General features: G+C 40.0%; 1 protein-coding gene across 1 annotated transcript in view; it reads left to right on the top strand.

The window, feature by feature from the left end:
* Positions 1 to 23514, top strand: part of LOC137433520 (glutamate receptor ionotropic, NMDA 2B-like) — a 260022-nt gene that overhangs the window by 205349 nt on the left and 31159 nt on the right. Inside the window, exon 10 of the mRNA XM_068125849.2 lies at positions 18888 to 19075. Coding sequence (XP_067981950.2) covers positions 18888 to 19075 — 188 coding nt within the window. The remainder of the gene's footprint in view (positions 1 to 18887; positions 19076 to 23514) is intronic.

Genomic DNA, 23514 nt, shown 5'->3' with positions numbered 1-23514 from the left:
GTGTTGAGACTTTTCTCAAATAAAAGCCTTTAAAAGGCTTCTTGTCCATATTAATGATTAAATATTATTTTTCCAAGCGAATTTATGGTGGTGTGATGGTTTTGCATCAGCGGGAGAGAGGAGGCAACAGGGGGGGGGGGGGGTGGCTTTGTATTGTTTTTGCATTTGCAGTGGGACAATTGCTTTACATTTACAGTGGGATAATGCCTTTACATTTACAGTGGAACATGGTTTTATATTTACAGTGGGAAAATGGCTTTACATTTACAGTGGGACAATGGCTTTACATTTACAGTGGGACAATGGCTTTACATTTACAGTGGAACATGGTTTTATATTTACAGTGGGAAAATGGCTTTACATTTACAGTGGGACAATGGCTTTACATTTACAGTGGGACAATGGCTTTACATTTACAGTGGGACAATGGCTTTACATTTACAGTGGAACATGGTTTTATATTTACAGTGGGACATGGTTTTATATTTACAGTGGGACAATGGCTTTACATTTACAGTGGGACAATGGCTTTACATTTACAGTGGGATAATGCCTTTACATTTACAGTGGAACATGGTTTTATATTTACAGTGGGAAAATGGCTTTACATTTACAGTGGGACAATGGCTTTACATTTACAGTGGGACAATGGCTTTACATTTACAGTGGGACAATGGCTTTACATTTACAGTGGAACATGGTTTTATATTTACAGTGGGACATGGTTTTATATTTACAGTGGGACAATGGCTTTACATTTACAGTGGGACAATGGCTTTACACTTACAGTGGAACATGGTTTTATATTTACAGTGGGACAATGGCTTTACATTTACAGTGGAACATGGTTTTATATTTACAGTGGGACAATGGCTTTACATTTACAGTGGGACAATGGCTTTACATTTACAGTGGGACAATGGCTTTACATTTACAGTGGAACATGGTTTTATATTTACAGTGGGACAATGGCTTTACATTTACAGTGGGACAATGGCTTTACATTTACAGTGGGACAATGGCTTTACATTTACAGTGGGACAATGGCTTTACATTTACAGTTGGACAATGGCTTTACATTTACAGTGGAACATGGTTTTATATTTACAGTGGGACAATGGCTTTACATTTACAGTGGAACATGGTTTTATATTTACAGTGGGACAATGGCTTTACATTTACAGTGGGACAATGGCTTTACATTTACAGTGGGACAATGGCTTTACATTTACAGTGGAACATGGTTTTATATTTACAGTGGGACAATGGCTTTACATTTACAGTGGGACAATGGCTTTACATTTACAGTGGGACAATGGCTTTACATTTACAGTGGGACAATGGCTTTACATTTACAGTGGGACAATGCCTTTACATTTACAGTGGAACATGGTTTTATATTTACAGTGGGACAATGGCTTTACATTTACAGTGGGACAATGGCTTTACATTTACAGTAGGACAATGGCTTTACATTTACAGTGGGACAATGGCTTTACATTTGCAGTGGGACAATGCCTTTACATTTACAGTGGGACAATTGCTTTACATTTACAGTGAGACAATGCCTTTACATTTACAGTGGAACATGGTTTTATATTTACAGTGGGACAATGGCTTTACATTTACAGTGGGACAATGGCTTTACATTTACAGTAGGACAATGGCTTTACATTTACAGTGGGACAATGGCTTTACATTTGCAGTGGGACAATGGCTTTACATTTACAGTGGGACAATGCCTTTCTATTTAAAGTGGAACATGGTTTTATATTTACAGTGGGACAATGCCTTTATATTTACAGTGGGACAATGGCTTTACATTTACAGTGGGACAATGGCTTTACATTTACAGTGGGACAATGCCTTTACATTTACAGTGGAACATGGTTTTATATTTACAGTGGGACAATGGCTTTACATTTACAGTGGGACAATGGCTTTACATTTACAGTGGGACAATGGCTTTACATTTACAGTAGGACAATGGCTTTACATTTACAGTGGGACAATGGCTTTACATTTGCAGTGGGACAATGGCTTTACATTTACAGTGGGACAATGCCTTTACATTTACAGTGGGACAATGGCTTTACATTTACAGTGGGACAATGGCTTTGCATTTGCAGTGGGACAATGCCTTTACATTTACAGTGGGACAATTGCTTTACATTTACAGTGGGACAATGGCTTTACATTTACAGTGGGACAATTGCTTTACATTTACAGTGGGACAATGCCTTTACATTTACAGTGGAACATGGTTTTATATTTACAGTGGGGCAATGGCTTTACATTTACAGTGGGACAATGGCTTTACATTTACAGTGGGACAATGCCTTTACATTTACAGTGGGACAATGGCTTTACATTTACAGTGGGACAATGGCTTTGCATTTGCAGTGGGACAATGCCTTTACATTTACAGTGGGACAATTGCTTTACATTTACAGTGGGACAATGGCTTTACATTTACAGTGGGACAATTGCTTTACATTTACAGTGGGACAATGCCTTTACATTTACAGTGGAACATGGTTTTATATTTACAGTGGGACAATGGCTTTACATTTACAGTGGGATAATGGCTTTACATTTACAGTAGGACAATGGCTTTACATTTACAGTGGGGCAATGGCTTTACATTTAAAGTGGGACAATGGCTTTACATTTACAGTGGGACAATGCCTTTACATTTACAGTGGGACAATGGCTTTACATTTACAGTGGGACAATGGCTTTGCATTTGCAGTGGGACAATGGCTTTACATTTCAGTGGGATAATGGCTTTACATTTACAGTGGGACAATGCCTTTACATTTGCAGTGGGACAATGGCTTTACATTTACAGTGGGATAATGGCTTTACATTTACAGTAGGACAATGGCTTTACATTTACAGTGGGACATGGTTTTATATTTACAGTGGGACAATGGCGTTACATTTACAGTGGGACAATGGCTTTACATTTACAGTGGGACATGGTTTTATAATTACCGTGGGACAATGGCTTTACATTTACAGTGGGACAATGCCTTTACATTTGCAGTGGGACAAAGGCTTTACATTTACAGTGGGATAATGGCTTTACATTTACAGTAGGGCAATGGCTGTTCATTTGCAGTGGGACATGGTTTTATATTTACAGTGGGACAATGGCTTTACATTTACAGTGGGACAATGCCTTTGCATTCACAGTGGGACAATGGCTTTTACAATTACAGTGGGACAATGGCTTTACATTTACAGTGGGACATGGTTTTATATTTACAGTGGGACAATGGCTTTACATTTACAGTGGGACATTGGCTTTACATTTACAGTGGGACATTGGCTTTACATTTACAGTGGGACAATGGCTTTACATTTACAGTGGGACATTGGCTTTACATTTAAGGTACGTCAATGGCTTTATATTTACGGTGGGATATGGCTTTACATTTACAGTGGGACAATGCCTTTACATTTACAGTGGGACAATGGCTTTACATTTACAGTGGGACAATGGCTTTAGATTTACAGTGGGACAATGGCTTTACATTTACAGTGGGACATGGTTTTATATTTACAGTGGGACAATGGCTTTACATTTGCAGTGGGATAATGGCTTTACATTTACAGTGGGATAATGGCTTTACATTTACAGTAGGACAATGGCTTTACATTTACAGTGGGACATGGTTTTATATTTACAGTGGGACAATGGCTTTATATTTACAGTGGGACAATGCCTTCACATTTACAGTGGGACAATGCCTTTACATTTACAGTGGGAAAATGGCTTTACAATTACAGTGGGACAATGGCTTTACATTTAAAGTGGCACATGGTTATATATTTACAGTGGGACAATGGCTTTACGTTTACAGTGGGACATTGGCTTTACATTTAAGGTACGACAATGGCTTTATATTTACGGTGGGATATGGCTTTACATTTCAAGGTGGGACATGGTTTTATATTTACGGTGGGACATGGCTTTACATTTGCGGTGGGACATGGTTTTATATTTATGGTGTGACAATGGTTTTGTTAGGGTGTTGGGCTTGGGAGTCCTAAGGTCCTGAGTTTGAATCCCGTTCAGCTGTTGAATTAATATCAGGTGGGATGGTTTGCACTTACTGCGGGATATTGGTTCTACATTTACTGCGGGATGATGATTTTGCATTTAGGGCGGGATGATTGTTTTACATTCACTGCTGGACAATGCCTTTACATTTCTGGTGGGATAATGGTTTCACTTTACAGCGGTTGATGCTTTTACATTTACAGCGGGTGATGGTTTCACATTTATGGCGGGTGATGGTTTTACATTCATGGCGGGTGATGGGCTTACATTTATGGCGGGTGATGGTTTTACATTCATGATGGGTGATGGTCTTACATTTATGGTGGGTGATGGTTTTACATTTATGGCTGGTGATGGTTTTACATTTACGGTGGGTGATGGTTTCACATTCATGGCGGGTGATGGTTTTACATTCATGGCAGGTGATGGTCTTACATTTATGGCGGGTGATGGTTTTATATTTATGGCGGGTAATGGTTTTATATTTATGGCAGGTGATGGTTTTACATTTACAGTGGGTGATAGTTTCACATTTATGGCGGGTGATGGTTTTATGGCGGGTGATGGTCTTACATTTATGGCTGGTGATGGTTTTACATTTACAGTGGGTGATGGTTTCACATTTATGGCGGGTGATGGTTTTACATTCATGGCGGGTGATGGTCTTACATTTATGGCGGGTGATGGTTTTATATTTATGGCGGGTGATGGTTTTATATTTATGGCGGGTAATGGTTTTATATTTATGGCGGGTGATGGTTTTGCAATTACGGCGGGTGATGGTTTTACATTCACGGTGGGTGATGGTTTTACATTCACGGTGGGTGATAGTTTTATATTGATGGCGTGTGATTGTTTTATATTTATGGCGGGTGATGGTTTTGCATTTACGGTGGGTGATAGTTTTATATTGATGGCGGGTGATGGTTTTGCATTTACAGTGGGTGATAGTTTTATATTTATGGCGGGTAATGGTTTTATATTCATGGCGGGTGATGGTTTTGCAATTACGGTGGGTGATGGTTTTACATTCACGGTGGGTGATAGTTTTATATTGATGGCGGGTGATTGTTTTATATTTATGGCGGGTGATGGTTTTGCATTTACGGTGGGTGATAGTTTTATGTTGATGGCGGGTGATGGTTTTACATTCACGGTGGGTGATAGTTTTATATTGATGGCGGGTGATTGTTTTATATTTATGGCGGGTGATGGTTTTATATTTATGGTGGGTGATAGTTTTATATTGATGGCGGGTGATGGTTTTGCATTGACGGTGGGTGATGGTCTTACATTTACGGTGGGTGATGGTTTTACATTTATGGCGGGTGATGGTTTTACATTTACGGTGGGTGATGGTTTTACATTAACGGTGGGTGATGGTTTTATATTGATGGCGGGTTATGGTTTTACATTCACGGTGGGTGATGGTTTTACATTCACGGTGGGTGATGGTTTTACATTCACGGTGGGTGATGGTTTTACATTCATGGCGGGTGATGGTTTTACATTTATGGCGGGTGATGGTTTTACATTTATGGCGGGTGATGGTTTTGCATTCACAGTGGGTGATTGTCTTACATTTACGGTGGGTGATGGTTTTACATTAATGGCGGGTGATGGTTTTACATTCACGGTGGGTGATAGTTTTATATTGATGGCGGGTGATTGTTTTATATTAATGGCGGGTGATGGTTTTATATTTATGGCGGGTGATGGTTTTACATTTATGGCGGGTGATGGTTTTGCATTCACAGTGGGTGATTGTCTTACATTTACGGTGGGTGATGGTTTTACATTAATGGCGGGTGATGGTTTTACATTGACGGTGGGTGATGGTTTTACATTCACAGTGGGTGATGGTTTTAGATTTATGGCGAGTGATGGTTTTACATTGATGGCGGGTGATGGTTTTACATTCACGGTGGGTGATGGTTTTACATTTACGGTGGGTGATGGTTTTACATTCATGGCGGGTGATTTTACATTTATGGCGGGTGATGGTTTTACATTTATGGCGGGTGATGGTTTTATATTTATGGTGGGTAATGGTTTTATATTTATGGCGGGTGATGGTTTTGCAATTATGGTGGGTGATGGTTTTGTATTCACGGTGGGTGATAGTTTTATATTGATGGCGGGTGATTATTTTATATTTATGGCGGGTGATGGTTTGGAATTTACGGTGGGTGATAGTTTTATATTGATGGTGGGTGATTGTTTTATATTTATGGCGGGTGATGGTTTGGAATTTACGGTGGGTGATAGTTTTATATTGATGGTGGGTGATTATTTTATATTTATGGCGGGTGATGGTTTGGAATTTACGGTGGGTGATAGTTTTATATTGATGGCGGGTGATTATTTTATATTTATGGCGGGTGATGGTTTGGAATTTACGGTGGGTGATAGTTTTATATTGATGGTGGGTGATTGTTTTATATTTATGGCGGGTGATAGTTTTATATTGATGGCAGGTGATGGTTTTATATTTACGGTGAGTGATAGTTTTATATTGATGGCGGGTGATTGTTTTATATTTATGGTGGGTGATGGTTTTGCATTTACGGTGGGTGATAGTTGTATATTGATGGCGGGTGATGGTTTTATATTTACGGCAGATGATGGTTTTATATTTTCAGTGGGACCTTGGCTTTACATTTATGGCGGGTGTTGGTTTTACATTTACGGCAGATGATGGTTTTATATTTACAGTGGGACGTTGGCTTTATATTTATGGTAGGACACCCGGACAATGCCTTTTCATTTTCCACGGGATGATGGCTTTTCGTTTACAGCAGAACAATTGCTTTAGATTTATGTTGTGATGATGGTTTTGTATATTTGGAGGGAGGATGGCTTTGCCTTTACAGTGGGATTATGGATTTGTATCTACAGCAGGATGATGGTTTTGCATTCACAGTCGAATGATGGTTTTGCATCTTGGGTGGAATGATGGCTGTATATTTACAGCGAAATAATGGTTGTACAATCATGGTGAGGTGGTGAGATAATGAGATTATATTTTCACATTTATGGTGGTATAATGGTTTTGCATTTATGATGGGATGATCATTTGTGATCTACTTTGGGATGATATCTTTGTATTTATGACGGGACAATGGCTTTACATTTATGATGGGACAATGGCTTTACATTTATGATGGGACAATGGCTTTACATTTATGACGGGACAATGGCTTTACATTTATGACGGGACAATGGCTTTACATTTATGACGGGACAATGGCTTTACATTTATGATGGGACAATGGCTTTACATTTATTATGGGACAATGGCTTTACATTTATGACGAGACAATGCCTTTATATTTATGACGGTACAATGGCTTTACATTTATGACGGGACAATGGCTTAACATTTATGATGGGACAATGCCTTTACATTTATGATGGGACAATGGCTTTACATTTATGATGGGACAATGGCTTTACATTTATGATGGGACGATGGCTTTACATTTATGATGGGACAATGGCTTAACCTTTATGATGGGACAATGGCTTTACATTTATGACGGGACAATGGCTTTACATTTATGACGAGACAATGCCTTTACATTTATGATGAGACAATGGCTTTACATTTATGATGGCACAATGGCTTTACATTTATGATGGGACAATGGCTTTACATTTATGATGGGACAATGGCTTTACATTTATGACGAGACAATGCCTTCACATTTATGATGAGACAATGGCTTTACATTTATGATGGGACAATGGCTTTACATTTATGATGGGACAATGGCTTTACATTTATGATGGGCCATTGGCTTTACATTTATGATTGGACAATGGCTTTACATTTATGATGGGACAATGGCTTTACATTTATGATGGGACAATGGCTTTACATTTATGATGGGACAATGGCTTTACATCTATGATGGGACAATGGCTTTACATTTATGATGAGACTTTACATTTATGACGAGACAATGGCTTTACATTTATGATGGGACAATGGCTTTACATTTATGATGGGACAATGGCTTTACATTTATGATGGGACAATGGCTTTACATTTATGACAGGACAATGGCTTTACATTTATGATGGGACAATGGCTTTACATTTGTGACGGGACAATGGCTTTACATTTATGATGGGACAATGGCTTTACATTTATGATGGGACAATAGCTTTACATTTATGATGGGACAATGGCTTTACATTTATGATGGGACAATGGCTTTACATTTTCGGTGGGATAATGGCTTTGCTTTTACGATGGGAAAGCAGTCTTGATACCTTCCCATACTTTGTCAACATCAATATTTCCTCATTCAGCAGGGGCGCAAGTGTACCTCGAATTTAAATTTCGTAGTTTCTTCTTGTTGTTGGATGGGCAAGCTTTAAAATGTCATATCGCTTTGGGTAGTGTGGTTTAGGTTTAAATTTAAATTTAAATTTGATATTTGCGAGCACTAATTGGTGATCGGATCCTATGCTGCACTTGGGGAACTTCTTGAATTTGTTATGCGTCTGTTCCATTTGTTCTTAATCATAATGCAGTCAATCTTTTTGTGAGTCCTTTGATCAGGTGATTCCCAAGTCAATTGTCTATTGAATTTTTTTCCCAAGTCCAATTGGGTTGGGCCACCTTTAGCACCTCAGTGTGGCCAGGAGCGTTGTCCACCAACAGGAGAATCTTGAAGGACAGGTTCTTACCTACCAGGTACATCACCACTTGAGGGACAAAACAGTTGTGCAACCAATCCATGCATATGGCAGATGTTGCCCACGCCTTCTGTTAGCCCTCCAACATTGAGCATGCAGGTTCAGGGACCGATACAGTACATGAGTTTGATCATGCACTCCCGTCTGGCCTTGGCACAGAGAAGAAGAGATACCCGGTTTTTCGCAGCCTTGAACCCCGATCCTGTCCTCTTGCATTGAGATGAAAGTTCTCATGTACATTTTCTTCCATAATAAGCCGGTCTTGACTGCAATGAAGACCTGCTTCACTACAAACCTCTTCTCCTCAATGAGCTGCGTGAGTTGAGCAGGCAGAGTTGCAGCTTGCCTCATGAGATTCACATTGTGGAGACCCTACCGCTTCTTGAAGCGGTTAAACCATCCTGTGCTAGCTTGGAATGGACTGGGGCCACTTGTACCCACATTACTCATATCCCCATCACTCATACCCACATCACTCATGTTTCTAGCACCACCCATGCCAGCCAGACAATCGTACATATGCTTTGCCTTTTCACAAATCAGAGGTTTGATTAAAGGTACGTTTTTGTGGCCATTGTCCTCTACCCACACATTTAATGCCTTCTCCATTGCTTCAATGTGAACACCCCTGACCTGGGTAACTACTTTGGTGCTGTAAAGTGTTAGGCACGACACTTTCACGAATCACCTTCTTGTTCTTCTTTATGTAGCGCACAGTTGACTTGTTCACACCATAGTACCTGCTCACAGAAGCTGCACTCTCACCTCTTGATAGTCAGTCAAGCAGCTCCACTTTCTGGCTCAAGCTCATGACTCTCTGGCTTTTTCTGCTCTTGGGAGCAGACAAATCTTCTGCACCACTTGTATGCTTAGGTCCCATGATGAACAATCACATCAGGTCAAGGCAGCAGACGAGAAGAAAGAATGAAACCCAGGACACGCCGCACATAAGTATTCATCATGCACAGGTTGTGGGTAGATGGAGGAGGAGTTGGTAGTGTGACCATCGTTTGGGGGAGGGATGGTGGTGAGCATGGTTTATGCGCACATACAGCTGCTTTATACGTGATGTGTGGAAGATGGTTTTAGAACTGTTATGAATACGGCTGATGTGAGGTGCTTTTTTTTACGCCTGCAAAAAAATACGAATATGCAAAGCACAGGGCTACAAATGTAGGAGCAGGTCACATTTTATGAACCGCGATTATGCTGGGTCTGCGAATGTCGATTCCGCGAATGTTGGGGTTTCAAGGTATAGCATTAGAGGGCATGGCACATGAGAGGGTCGGAATGAAGAAGATGCCGATTGACACTGCATTGTATGTTGATTGATTGAAGCTTTTCAGTGACGTCACTGCATCTGGGTTTTTCACTCGTACCCACCATCTTTAAGGGCAAGTGATTATATCGATAAGATCAATATTACTATTGTGTGTATCGATAATTATAAGCTGTAAAATGGTTTGGAAGGTATCATCAAAAGAGCCGAAGGTGCAAGTCAGGTATCGGGATACAGTACATTAGATACCATTTCCAAGGTGAGGTACACGGTGTTCAAAAAGACTTGGACAACTTTGGTTGTTAATATATTTAGTACCCCAAATAATACAATGATACCCTTTGTTTTGGATGATACAGAATCTCATAAAGTTTTCTTTATTTTTCAAGTCTAGTGGTTTAATGTAAAAGAAAATGGCAACTCCACAGGAAAAAGCTCAATGCATCGAATGGTTATTCAGGTTCTTACCTGCTTCGAGACGATTTCAGCGTAATAATAAAGAGATTCTTACTTCGAGACGAGTTCAGCGTAATTTCCTACAAGGTATGGAAGGAATCCGCCCGGACTGGTATCAGAAGGTGGTGCAAGAGGTTTAAGGAAACCAGAAGTTGTTAAAAAGTGCAGCAGACGTTGAATGAGTGCGTGAATCATTTCAACAAAGTCCCAACAAAATAAATCCGACACGCATCCAGAGAACTGGGACTACCAACCACCACTGTACATGGGATTTTGCATAAAAGACTGAAGCTTTATACCTATAAGGTACAGATTAGGCAGGAACTAACTAAAATTAACAGATCAAGACCTGCAACCCTATATCATTTATCAACAGGACGGTGCTCCCCCTCATTGGGCCTTAGTAATTCGAGCCGTCCTAAATAAAAAATTTCCAGGTCACTGGATTGGCCGAGGCGGACCAACCGCCTGGCCCCCACAATCACCAAACATAACCAACCTTGAGTTTTTTTTTCTGTGGGTGTTTGTCAATGATGTAGTCCACAACACCAATGTGGCAAACCTGCAGAATCTTCATTCTCGGATCACAGCTGCATACACACTGGTGAACGCAAACATGCTGAGCCGAACATGGCAAGAACTCGTGTACCATCTTGATGTCCTGCGCGCGAGAAATGGAGCTCACGTTGAAGTGTATTGATGATGTGCACAAAACCTTGAGTTTCTGTGTCTTATAAAGCAAAGGGTATTGTTGTATCATTTGTGTTTCTCAATATATCAACCAAAGTTGGCCAGTCTTTTTGCAACACCCTGTATTTTGACAAACTGCGGTTTATCGAGGATAATGATACATATGAGCTTCTGAGAAAAAAGTGGAGCAATGGTGTGAATCAGTGGCCCGACGTAGCATATGCAGTCAATTACCTCGTTTGTAAAAAGAGTGTATATACTGTATAAATCCGACACGCATCCAGAGAACTGGGACTACCAACCACCACTGTACATGGGATTTTGCATAAAAGACTGAAGCTTTATACCTATAAGGTACAGATTAGGCAGGAACTAACTAAAATTAACAGATCAAGACCTGCAACCCTATATCATTTATCAACAGGACCTATATCAACAACCCTATATCATTCAAGCGCCTTTGGGCTTCATGAAAAGCGCTATACAAAATAAATGAATTATTATTATTATTATTATTATTATTACTTTACAGGACTTGAAAGCCTCCAAGTCTCTGGAGACTACAACCATTTTGTGAGTGGTTGGGTGAGGTGTTTATGCATGTACAATAGCAAATTACATGATTCGGTGACGTGCTCATGACATGATTGGGTGAGTGGTGTTAAATGTTCTTATGCATGTACAAAAGCAAATGACATTTAGTGTGCATGTTGTGGACTTTGAGAGGAATCAACTCTTCAAGTAATCCTTCAGCAAAAACCATTTGTTCTTAAGAAACAGTAGAAATAAAAAAATGCATTGATTTTGAGAATTCATCTCCAGTCGGTGTACAGTCTCTGGCAATCCCCCCTTGGCATATGATCAAGACATGTTCAAACCATTCCCTAATTCCTCAACTTTCTCTTCTCACACTCCTCAACTTTCTCCTCCCGCACTCCCTTACCATCCTCTCTTTCATCCCGACCATTCCCAATATAGCAGTCCTTCTCCACCCAACACGTAGGTAATAAATATATAATCTCCAAAGATAGTTTAGCCACACTTTACGACTAACAAAATGCATTTAAAGCTTAAGGTTATGTTAAAGTTATTTTAATGTCCTACAGGCTGCAGGATGGTGCAGAAGTAGTACACTTACCGTTTCTGTCCAACCCTGGTTTCATTCCCAACCCGAATGTAAACTGTTAAATTCGTGTTTCTTATAGAGAAGGGATTGCATCAAAAATGCACTGTCCCTTGGATGGAGATTGAGCTGGATATCCTTTCTGCGAGCATTACTTGATGGATGTTAAAGATCCCATGTTGTCTTAAGTGAAAAGTAGGTGAGTTATCGCCTGCATCCTGAGCACATGAAAAACTCCTGCCACTTTCAGTCACGTATGCTACCTCAAAGTGGTTACCCATTCAGGATTGGTTTGAGCCCCGACACATTTCTCGACACGTTGTGATACGACCCGGAGCTTTGTGAAGAGTATGGGCCTCAAATTATAATTAACTAGTGTGGTTCGGCTTGCTACGCTCGTCTCACCACACATCGCTGCAGAGGCACAGGCTTTTTTAACTGAGGAGAATGACTTGACTGAACGTGAGTTGGTGTGTTGTCATGATTTACACCAATCATAATGCAAACATTTATTTTGTACAAATTTATTACTTGCAAAATCGAAGATTTTTCTAGTACATTGGTCGGTTGAGTTTGTGGTTCTGTCTGTCTGTCTGTTTGTCTGTCTGTTTGTCACCGGCCTACAGGTCACAATTCAAAACCGATCGTCACTAAACTTCACCAAGTTGTATAGGTCGTCCCAATTGAGAAGCCTATTGGTTTTGAGGTCAAAGGTCACAGGTCATCTGGATGTCAAATTTCTAAAATCGCCATTTTCAATCCGATTGACTTGGAAATTGAATAGCATTTGTATATTGTCACTAAATTGGGAAATGAAGTATTTTTGAGGTCAAAAGGTCAAAGGTCAACTCAAGGTCAAATTATAAAAATCATCAATTTTCATCTGAAAAGCCGTCGATTTTCAACCGATTGACTTGAAAATTGAACAGCATCTGCATATCGAGTCAATAAATTGGGAAACATACTATTTTTGAGGTCAAAAGGTCAAAGGTCAACTCAAGGTCAAACTTCCACAATCATCACTTTACATCTGAAAAACCATCAATTTTCATCCGATTTACTTGAAAATTGAACATTTGCATATTGCCTCACTGAATTGGGAAACCATCTATTTTTGAGGTCAAAAGGTCAAAAGTCAACTGAAGGTCAAACATCCAAAATCATAAATTTTCATCTGAAAAAACCCTGTCAATTTTCATCTGATCGACTTGGAAATTGAACAGCATTTGCAAATTGTGTCACTAAATCGGAAAACCACTATTTTGAGGTCAAAAGGTCAAAGGTCAACTCTAGGTCAAACTTCCAAAATCATTAATTTTAATCTGAAAACCCATCAATTTTCATCCGATTGACTTGAAAATAGAACAGCATTTGTGTATTGCCTCATTGAATTGGGAAACAAACTATTTTGAGGTCAAAAGTCAACTCAAGGTCAAACTTCTAAAATCATCATTTTTCATCTGAAAAATCATCACTTTTCATCCTGTTGACCCAATCGTAAATTTTAATCTTCATGAAATGGACAATTTCCTGTATCAATGGAAACTTTTGGGGGGGGGGGGTGGGGGCGGATTTTGCAAGTATCGTGCTCCGCATGACGTCTTTTTGTTTGTTTGTCACCGGCCTACAGGTCACAATTCTAAACCGATCGTCACGAAACTTCACCAAGTTGTATAGGTCGTCCCAATTGAGAAGCCTATTGTTTTTGGTGTCAAAAGGTCAAAAGGTCAACATAGGCCAAAGCCCAAAGGTCACCATCTTTACCAAATTTCTAAAATCCTCAATTTTCATCCGATTGACTTGAAATTTGAAGAGGACTTGCATATCTGGTCACTGAATTCAACCACCAAGTATTTTTGAGGTCAACATAGGCCAAAAGGTCAACATAGGCCAAAAGGCCAACATAGACCAAATTTCTAAAATCCTCAATTATTGTCCAATTGACTTGAAATTTGAGAAGGACTTGCATATCTGGTCACTGAATTCAACCACAAAATATATTTTAGGTAAACATAAGCCAAAAGGTCAACATAGGCCGAATTTCTAAAATCACCAATTTTCATTTGATTGACTTGAAATTCTAAGAGGATTTACATATATGGTCACTGAATTCAACCACCAACTATTTTTGAGGTCAACATAGGCCAAGTTTTTAAAATCCTCAATTTTCATCCGATTGACTTGAAAATTGAACAGCATTTGCACATTGAGTCACTAAATAGGAAAACCAACTATTTTTGAGGTCAAAAGGTCAAAGGTCAACTCAAGGTCAACCTTCCAAAATCATCAATTTTCATCTGAAAAATCGTCACTTTTCTTCCTATTGACCCGAGCTTTGATCAAGATTGTCAATTTTAATCTTGATGAAATGGACCATTTGCTGTATCAATGGAATTTTTTTTCTTGGGGGTGGGGGGCAGATTTTGCAAGTATCGTGCTCTGCATGACGTCTTCTTGTTTGTAATATTGGTGATATTATTTACTTGTGTAAAGTAATCAAAGTTTTGTAATCAAAAAAGGTCTAACTGGTGTAAAGCTCTCAATTGTCAAGTGTCCAAGCTGCCTAATTGGTCTGAAGGGTGTAAGGGGTCTAAATGGTTGGTATGAAAGCCCCAGGTTACTGGGGGTATGAGATTAAGCCAGCTCACAATTTCCCATGAAATGGATATGACGGATACAGAAGATTGCTTTTTGTTACTACAACATCAGATGATAGGCCGAGCGATGCTACTGGTGCTCAACAAACTGCAGTATTCTTGTCTGCTTCTGAGGAACGAAGTTAGCCCTGTTCAATGAAGACAGCCATAACAATATCTTGTTTCTCCCAGATGGCTGAGCACGGCAGGAATTGAATAATACGATTTATTATCCCAATTAGATCTATTGTGACAGCCAACAACACTGCATGTATTCACCATTATTAACAATCTCCCGCGGCTATAAAGATTAACGTATTGTGGTATCAATCGGTTTGCTTGCCCATAAATATTGCGGAGGCGCATGTGAAGCACCCATATGTGTGACATCACGTGAAATCTTTCTTTCAATAAAAGTCTATAAAAATTTCAATAATTCAACAAAAAAAAGAGAAAAAAAACGTTTTTATTAAAAATTCAAATAAAAAAAAAATTCAAATTTTTTTCAATAAAGCCTCCATCTCCTTAACTGAGACTAAACGTCTTATTACAGTGGATAAGTATGATGTATATAAGCGTTTCGGTAGTGCTAAACTTCTGAATTTTCAAAACGATATTTAAAATAATTGTTTTATTAAAATTGGGGTATTATACTTGAACACTGCACAAGGTATCGTGTTTTATGAACTTCTTTTTTACGGCGTAGCCCATCGGGCAAAGCCGTCGAGAACAGTGGCTGTCCGTATGTATGTATGTATGTATGTCCCCTCAAACGTATACCAATCAGAGCTGAGGATCTGGTCACATGACAGGGTGATGCGATTAAGTCTGATGTCATTACGGCGGTATGGCGGCTGACTCTCCACACTCCGGCATTTTGATTCCAATTTCGTTCATGCCGAACATATCGTCAAACTTGTCATATATCACAATCGCCATGCTCTACCTTTACGCTTTTAATTCAGTGTGAAACATAAAAAAACGATTGTTAAAATGACCATGAAATATCGAAAGCATCGGCGTTGCAGCTCTTGCAACAATATGGTACGTCTCGGCTTTATGCTTCATGGCTCATCTTCGGACTGCTTTGGGCAAATTAATCCCAGGTTTCTTAATACAGTAGTGTATCGTTTAGTAGTATCGTTTTCGTAATAATAATATTAATAATAATAATAATGATAATATAGTAAATATCACCATAACACTAATCCCAATGGCATGAATTGTTCAATACTAACAACCGCTGAAGTAAGGAATTTGCCTCGGTTTTTTTTTTATAGTAATATCATTTTCGAAATAATGATAATGTAACGTTAATATTATAGTAAATCTAATCATAACACAAGCAGGAAGCGTCATTCCTCTTCGGCTTATATGGATTACAGTCAATCTATGGTCGGGTCTCAAGAACATTGTGTGTGTGTTAATTTACAAGTTTCTTGTGGAGAGATTGCCAAGTGGTTTTCGCATTCAAGCAAGCACTCTATTCCAAACCGTTAAGGAACGGCTGGCTTGGCAAGCGCTAGCTAGCTGCTTGGTAAAGGAGCACAACCCGGGCTTCCTCCCTTTCAATTTCGTTTTAAACAACAGGAAAAGTGGGTTTCATTCAAAACAAAACCTTAATTGGGGGGCTTCGAAAGGCCGCTACGAAAGAGCTATTTTAGTGGCAGGAAGGTTCATGTTATGAACCCAATCCTTGTGGGGTATATAGAGTATAGTAGATCTTCGCTCAGTTCTGTAAGTAAAACCTACCTCATGGATGTCGGGATTCCTCCAAATTTCTTTGTTTAATGATATTAACAGCATTAGCGACTGTTTAAAAAGCTAATCATATGTGTTTGTGGTTTATAATATTTTACAAGCCCGGGTACGCCGCTGTTAGACTTTCGGTCGTTGTTCTTTTTCTTGTTTCTAGCTCTCTAGTTACCCTCGCCTGAGGAGAGGGTATTGCATTTGGGTCTGTTTGTTTGTCTGTTTGTTTGTTTGTCCACACAGAGTAAATATGATTTTCTCTGCAACTGTTGGTCGAATTGACAGGAATTTTTTTTTACCATAGGTGCAACTCCACATGTAGAGTTTTTCAGTGATAATTATGACGTCATTTGTCATGCGGTATGGCTGCCATCTTGGAAAAAAACAAAAAACTTTGCACCTCTATATCTCCGAAAGTGCTGCATAGAAAAAATTGAGACATGGCTCATTGTAAACAACTCCCCCTGTGGAATAACCTGTGTTAATGATGATGTCATAGGTGCCTCCATTATGACGTCGTAATTTGACAAGTACAAAACTTCATCCAATCAAGATGACATTTATTGAGCATCATCTAGGGATGATGAGCATCATCATCTTCATCCATCATGGGTCGGTACTAAGTCCACTACTATTTGTAGCTGTGATGGAGGTGCTGGCTCAGAACGTAAAGGAGGGTTTACCGTGGGAGTTGTTGTATGCTGATGATCTGGTGTTGATTGCGGAAAGTATGGATGGACTGAAGGAAAAGATGAACAAGTGGAAGGAATGTATGGAGACAAAAGGTCTGAAGGTGAATATCGGAAAGACGAAGGTGATGGCAAGTGGTAAAGCACGTGGTGGAGTGGAAAGAACTGGGAAGTGGCCCTGTGCTGTGCGCAGGAAGGGTGTCGGAGTGAACTCCATTCAATGTACAATGTGCGCTGAGTGGGTTCATAACAAATGTAGTGGTCTGAGAGGGTCATTAACCAGTGTGGCAGCTACATTCAAATGTAAGGTGTGCACAGAGGGAGCTGCAAATGGAGGAAATGTTGAGTTGGATCTTGGAGACGGTGTGAACCTGGAAGGTGTGAAAACATTTTGCTACCTCAGAGCCATGCTGAATGGAAAAGGTGGATCAGACTCGGCAACGGTTGCTAGAGTGAGATGTGCATGGAAGAAGTTTCGGGAAGTGAGTGGCGTGCTGACGAGGAGGGGAGTGTTTTGAAGCTGAAGGGGAAGGTGTATGCTGCATGTGTGAGAAGTGTTATGATTTATGGGAGCAAGACATGGGTAATGAACGTAGAGCAGCAACGAAGGCTGGAAAGGGTGGAAATGCGAATGGTTCGGTGGATGTGCGGAGTATCGTTGAGAGAGAGTAACACAAATGATGAATTGCGAAAGATGATGGGAATAGAGCCTGTGATTGATGCTGTGAAGAGGAACAGGTTGAGATGATTTGGTCATATGTTGAGGAAGGATGAAAGTGACTGGTTGAGAAGAGTGATGGAAATGAATGTAGAAGGAAGTAGAGGACAGGGAAGACCGAGAAAGACTTGGCTGAAGATGGTGGAAGAAGAAATGCGGGCAAGGGGGTTAACAAGGATAGATGCAGAAAATAGGGCAAAATGGAGGAGATTGTCATGGGGACCGCAAGGCTAACCCCCGCTCTAGCAGGGAAAATGGCCTTAAAATGCATGTTGTTGTTGTTGTTATTGAGATGTATTGTGATTACCTAAGCTGTGAGTGTTATTCTTGCACTATAGGCTAACTGATGCACAATTTCACTTGGTGTGTATATATATATATATATATATATGTCTTTTGTCTTATCAATGATTCATCTTAAGTATACTGTCCTGTATCTTCTATTTGCTTGTCTGCCTTTACAGTGATATGGGAATGTTTTTGAATTTTCTAGATGTGCAAGGTTAATAGGGCATGAAAAAGAAATGGAATGGCATCAGAAATGGAATGTTGGCAATGAGGCTTCCAGAGGTTATTTCAAGCCAAGAAGCTGAAACCATTTATTTCAAAAGTGTTGTTTTACACCTGATCCAAAAGGTTGATGCTGAATGAATATATTCACTTAATTGCTTTCACAATTTCTAACATTGTCAAACCATGCACAGACATTGCAAGATCCAAATAACGCTAATTACTTTTTACATCCTGCATTGATGTTTTTTGAATCAGGAAACTGGACGCATTTATCTACGATGCCGCCGTGCTGAACTATATGGCAGCGAAGGATGAAGGCTGCAAACTGGTGACTATCGGTAGCGGGAAGGTCTTTGCCACCACGGGATATGGAATTGCTCTCAAGAAGGGATCTCGCTGGAAACGATCCATCGACTTGGCCCTGCTCCAGTTTTTTGGCAATGGTAAATGATCACCGAGTGGATCCCACTTTACATATTCTATAGCATAGAATAACTATATAATTCATACAACCTTGTTTTTATAAACCTGTGATAATAGTTTTATTTCTTCCAATGTTATAAAACCAATATGTTTTAGTTCAAAGTGACTGCTTTGGCACCATATTATGCAATGTCAATATCGAAGCTTTATTACCCTCGCCAGAGGAAAGGGTATTGCATTTGGGTCCGTCTGTCTGTTTGTTTGTTAGTCCGCACAGTGCGTGAGTATTCTTTTCTCTGCAGTCGTTGGTCAGATTGACATGAAATTTTCACCATAAGAGTGCCTCCACTTGTAGAATTTTTAACGATAATTATGATGCCATAGACCACGTGGTAGGGCGCCATCTTGGAAAAACCGAAAAACTTTGTACGCCCCATGTGGAACAACATATATTCATGATGATGTCATCAGTGCCCTCGTTATGACGTCATAATTAAACAATTAGAACGCTTGACCGGATCATTTTGAAATTTATTGAGGGTGTTCTACACAAAAATCGAATGTGAGAATTAAATTTCTGAAGTCATCGTTCACGTGGTTCGGCAGGCATATTGGATTGAACATAAATCTACGTCGTCAATAACCACACAAACAGCAGCTAATAAACACCACACAAAATAAACCACAAAAACATGTCCCGGCAAGGGTCTGCAATCTCTGATTGCACTTTCTTGTTTCCATCTTACTATAATTCACCAAATGTCCGTCTGTCCGTCTGTCCGTTCGAAGGTACCACAAAAACGACTGAACCGATCACAACGATATTTTGGGTGGGTATTCCTGGGACCCATTGGAGTAAAATAGGCTACATTGTTTTTCCAAATTTTTCCCCCAATTTTCCAAGTTTTCCAATTTTTCCAAACATGATGGAATAATATTTACCGATATGAACAGTGATGTGGCTTTTGTTGAAATTCTACGTAGCAGGAGAGAGTAGATCGACTCCTGACGAACTCTTCCGATATAAACGTGCAGCTGGGAAAGTAACACGGCAGCGTGTGCAAAGCGACTGAGAAACAGGTGTAGCAGCCGCTTCCGTGTTACAGATTCGGCGCGCACTCTTCACACATAAACGTGCGACTGAGAAAGACGTGTAGCGGCCGCTTCCGTTTTGCAGAATTCAATCTTTTTTTCTAAATGGGCGCCATGTACTGTTTAGATTTTGATGATTTGCGTGTGTTTATGAATCAACGGATGTTTATATGAATCGTTTAAAATAAAAAAAGCCTTCAATTTCTGATATTTTGCCTTTTCATATGGCCTTCCCAATTGAAGCCCAGCCCATAAGGCGGTACCGTTGCTAGTTATATTAATTCAACTGCATATCAATCCGCTGCCTACAAGTGTGTTTAACGAAAGAGAGGGTTTCATTGTCGATAATAATTTATCAGTAATCCATTTGACATTACAGAGTCCTTTGCCCATAATGATGGAAGCACTGGATTAAAATTTGTGATCAGATCTCCATTCGTTCAGTAAATTAATATTCTCAATATTCTTGCATCTCGTTTTCTCTGTAGAGTAGTATCAGATAGATCTACCCGTAAGATTGCTTCGGTCTGTACATTGTTAATGTAATAAAGTGCAGAGCTTCACACTGCACATGGACAGCATAGAGCTCGACGATCAATGCAAAAAGAGATTTTGTTCCCCTAAATGGTATAGTAATGGCAACACCCTCAACGGGTTAAGCTTCAAATGTCATTTCACAATTTGTCAATGAACTTTGTCTCTATCTGCCAGCCAATGCATTTCCATATCTGCCTGGCTAGTGTTCATGTGTTGTTCATGTGTTGATGTTGTTCATGTTGATAAATGTTCATGTGTTGATCATTTTCCCTGCATATCGACATATTTCTGTTCGACCTGTGTACCAGGCTTGCAGCATTCCTGATATCAATGGTGACAATATAATTGATATGTATTAAGTTTGAAACGTTGACTTTGCCAATTGACCAAACAGTGTTCAAAACTAGGCCTAGAATACATTTATATATCGTTTTTTAAAACGTTGTTTAACTTCTTCTTCTTTTTTGTATACAGAATCGAGGCTTGTGTAAGAGCTAACACATTGAATAGTGCGGGAGCCCAGAAACATTTGTTTCACATCTCGAGTACAAAAGGTTTGAGGCCTGGAATATATGCATCTATGATAGGAGACCCCAAAAAGGCAATTCTTAAGTTCTGCAATTCTGCACAGCAACCAGGGGGCGCCACCAAAGACCCCTAAATGTGACTCTTAATTCACAATTTGAGTACATCTTTCAAACTTGTCTTAAAATGTTCTCTATAGGAGTGGAAATCAGAATTCCCAATTCTTAAGTTTTCAATTTGTGTATTAGGTCGCTTAAGAACGACATAATTAATGCTAATTAACGCTAATTAGCATTTTTAATTCACAATTTGAGTACATCCATGAAACATATGGCAATGTATTCCTTAGGTCATCCTAAATCAAGATCAGTCATTCTTAAGTATCCATTTCATGTATTAACCCACCGACAGTTTCATGCTGCTTATCAATGCTTCTGTTTCTTCTCTGTGTGGGTAAGAGTCTAAGAAGGATGAGAAGTGTAGCATCTCAAGAGCAAGGGCTAGTATGGGGTGCAATCTCTTGCACCTGTTGAAATGTTTCCCCGTCAAAAATCCGTTTAAGGATCCGGTTGCAAGTACCTCAGATTCAGTCAGCATTTCTGGTCCTCCAGAGTTGGACAGGAGTTTCCCAATAGCCTTGAAGAAAGCCATTTCGATGTGGAATGGGCCTAACATTATGAAAATGTTATCAAATTTCGGTTTCTCAGTCACTTGTATTTGAAGTGCCGGCTTGGCTGCGCCCAGATCATAACTGACTATTCCGTATTTCTGTCCCGTCTCATTAGCACACCTCTGCGTGATGAGGAGAGTCTCCTGCACGACCTCTAGGCTGGTGATAGGCTGGCGTAAGTTTGGCATATATAGAACCTCTTGTTTTGGAAGGTGGTCACTGCAAATGCTTGCATTAAACCCAACCCACATAATAGGCAATACATCATTGCCAATGGCATGGCTCATCATCCACACGAGGTCCAGGTGGCGAGCCTTGTTGCTAACATCTGGAAGGCTGTAGACTGCAGTGTTTTTGTAACTGAACTTCGTCATCTTTGGTATCTTCCTATATGGCTGGAGTGCAGTATCTGTACTCTCAAGGGTTCTCTTCCTTTTGCCTGTCTTTACTTGCCGAGCACTAGTTGAGGTTGAAACTGCCATGACAGCAGATGCTTCACGTTCTTCATCAGGTGCTGGCACATTTTGGTACAGAATACCCATGGTATCGTGCAGCGAATTGGCTCCAGACATGGTTTGAGTCATCTCATCGAAATTGTCGAAGGCTAATCCGACTGGTTTACCTACGACTGTTCCTTTTGGACAAGCAAGCTTCTGTTCTTGAATGGATTCAGCTGTGGCAGTTTCAACTTCTTCCAATGTGTTGTAGCTTAAACAGTGACCAAACCTGTTCAGGACTTGAACCATTTTTTTACTGCCAGTGACCGACTTAACACTCATACCAAGAGCTACATGTTTTGCAGGTTTTGCGCGACCCCGTTGTACAATGAACAAGGCATCCTGACTAGATGAATTTGCGCGGCGCTTTACTGACTCTGTATATCGCTCTGGTTTTAGCCCTCCGTACAAAATATTGAAAAAATCTACTACAAGTTTTGGGGGTGACGAGTCCCCGTTTCTTAAATCCTCCAATGTCGGACATTCAGGAAGGTCGACCTTTTCAACCTTGAGCAACTGGTTGCGCAAAAGCAATGCTGCTTTGGCGATTGTTCTCTCATCAGTAGATGTGTAATCATATACAACACGAATTGCATCATCTGCGGTTTCTGCATTATATAAGATGTTTCCAAGCCTTTTCCCAAGTGAACTCTGTATCTTTATGCGCGCTTTGAAGTGACTCATCAATGTCCTAGAGAGGCTGAAGGCGCTTCCCCTGGGCGTTTCTGCGGATGCCGAACAAATATCAAGATAACGTTCATATACAGAATTAAGAAGTTCAGGTCTGTTGTCTATTATTACAGATTGCTCAATGTATGCAAAAATGTCCAACACACTGGTCTCAGAAGGCGTTTTTGTTTCACGTGTGTCCTTTTGGGAAACTCGATTGGCTGACAACAAATACGCACTTTTACATGAATGATGGTAGTGGGCCTCCTTGGCAATTAAATCCGTATCAACTACTTTTGGAATAACCTTACTGTCATTTAATGTCTTTGCTGCATTTTGGATCGATACACCGGCTTCAATGGTTTCACATCTTCCCAACAGTTCGACGCTTCCACCTTTGAGTCGTTTTATCTTTTTCTCACAGAATAGACAAACAGGTGGCAAAATCCCGGCAGATGATGTAGAAGGT

Source organism: Myxine glutinosa, chromosome 10 (genome assembly GCF_964187855.1).
Source record: "Myxine glutinosa chromosome 10, kmMyxGlut1.1, whole genome shotgun sequence".
Classification (NCBI taxonomy): Eukaryota; Metazoa; Chordata; class Myxini; order Myxiniformes; family Myxinidae; genus Myxine; species Myxine glutinosa.
The sequence above is the reverse complement of the archived record's forward strand: the minus strand, read 5'-3'. Positions and strand labels throughout refer to the sequence as shown.